The sequence below is a fragment of the Onychostruthus taczanowskii genome, unplaced genomic scaffold (assembly GCF_017590055.1).
Source record: "Onychostruthus taczanowskii isolate IOZ18803 unplaced genomic scaffold, ASM1759005v1 scaffold327, whole genome shotgun sequence".
Taxonomy (NCBI): Eukaryota; Metazoa; Chordata; class Aves; order Passeriformes; family Passeridae; genus Onychostruthus; species Onychostruthus taczanowskii.
The window spans coordinates 157771-159618 of record NW_024500650.1 but is presented as its reverse complement, the minus strand read 5'-3'; the positions used below and the strand labels follow the sequence as shown (position 1 = coordinate 159618).

At 43.1% G+C, this 1848-nt stretch overlaps 1 protein-coding gene across 1 annotated transcript in view; it reads right to left on the bottom strand.

Moving 5' to 3' along the window:
* Nucleotides 1–1848, bottom strand: part of GANAB (glucosidase II alpha subunit) — a 25027-nt gene that overhangs the window by 19246 nt on the left and 3933 nt on the right. The window contains exon 4 of the mRNA XM_041410547.1: nucleotides 200–253. Within this exon, the coding sequence (XP_041266481.1) occupies nucleotides 200–253 (54 nt within the window). The remainder of the gene's footprint in view (nucleotides 1–199; nucleotides 254–1848) is intronic.

Below are 1848 nucleotides of genomic sequence, written 5' to 3'. Positions count from 1 at the left end.
TGCTCCGGCCCCCTCCCCAATTTCGGGGACCACAGCAACCCCCCCAAGCTTCTCCTGCTCCCCTTTTTTGGGTGGATTTGAAGCCCCCCAGCTTCTCCTACCCCCTCCCACCACGACAAGAGCAGGGGGTCTCTTTTTGAGGGGGGGTCCTGGGGGGGTTTTGGGGGGCGCAGAGACGGCGGCGATTCCATGGATTTACCTACGGAAAAGGCTCTTGATCTTATCCCACACAGAACTAACTTTATCCGCCAGACTGGGGGTGGGGGGCACCAAAACAGAAACACAGAGAGTCAGCGCGGCCCCCCCGGCCCGCGGGGACCCCCCCTCAGCTCGGGGGGCGACCCCCGACCCCCTCTGTGCTTTGGGGGACACCCCCCTCCCCCCCCGAGCGCTCCCGCTGCAACCAACGGCCTGGGGGGGGCTTGGGGGCTTCTCTGGGGGGGTTTAATGATTTTTTTTGGGGGGGTTTTGAGGGATTTTAAGGGGTTTTTTTGAGGGTTCTTCAATGTTTTTTTGGGGGGTACTTCGAGGATTTTTTGAGGCTTTTTAAAGGTTTTTTTGAGAGGTCTTTAAGGGTTTTTTGGGGGGTGTTTTAAGGGCTTTTTTGGAGGGTTTGCTAAGGGATTTTGAGGATTTTTTAATGTGTTTTTGGGGGCATTTTGAGAATTTCTGAGGGTTTTTCGCAGGGGTTGAAGGTTTTTTTAAGGTTCTTGAGAGTTTTTAAGGGTTTTTTTAGATTGTATTTTGAAAGTTTTTCATGAGATTTTGAGAGTTCTTTGAAACTTTTCTAAGGGTTTTTGGGGGGTTTTGAGGGTTTTGTGAAGGTTTTTGAGGGTTTTGTGAAGGTTTTTGAGGGTTTTTTGAAGGTTTTTGAGGGTTTTTTGAAGGTTTTTGAGGGTTTTTTGAAGGTTTTTAAGGGTTTTGTGAAGGTTTTTGAGGGTTTTTTGAAGGTTTTTAAGGGTTTTGTGAAGGTTTTTGAGGGTTTTTTGAAGGTTTTTAAGGGTTTTGTGAAGGTTTTTGAGGGTTTTTTGAAGGTTTTTAAGGGTTTTGTGAAGGTTTTTGAGGGTTTTTTGAAGGTTTTTAAGGGTTTTGTGAAGGTTTTTGAGGAGTTTTTGAAGGTTTTTGAGGGTTTTGTGAAGATTTTTGAAGGGTTTTGTGAAGGTTTTTGAAGGATTTTTTTGGAGGTTTTTGAGGGTTTTGTGAAGGTTTTTGAAAGGTTTTGTGAAGGTTTTTGAAGGATTTTTTTGGAGGTTTTTGAGGGTTTTGTGAAGGTTTTTGAAAGGTTTTGTGAAGGTTTTTGAGGGTTTTGTGAAGGTTTTTGAGGGTTTTGTGAAGGTTTTTGAGGGTTTTTTGACGGTTTTGAAGGGTTTTGTGAAGGTTTTTGAGGGTTTTGTGACGGTTTTTGAGGGTTTTGTGAAGGTTTTTGAGGGTTTTGTGAAGGTTTTTGAGGGTTTTGTGAAGGTTTTTGAGGGTTTTGTGAAGGTTTTTGAGGGTTTTGTGAAGGTTTTTGAGGGTTTTGTGAAGGTTTTTGTTTTGTGAAGGTTTTTGAGGAGTTTGTGAAGGTTTTTGAGGGTTTTGTGAAGGTTTTTGAGGGTTTTGTGAAGGTTTTTGAGGGTTTTGTGACGGTTTTTGAAGGGTTTTTTGAAGGTTTTTGAGGGTTTTGTGACGGTTTTTGAAGGGTTTTGTGAAGGTTTTTGAGGGTTTTGTGAAGGTTTTTGAGGGTTTTGTGACGGTTTTTGAAGGGTTTTTTGAAGGTTTTTGAGGGTTTTGTGACGGTTTTTGAAGGGTTTTTTGAAGGTTTTTGAGGGTTTTGTGACGGTTTTTGAAGGGTTTTGTGAAGGTTTTTGA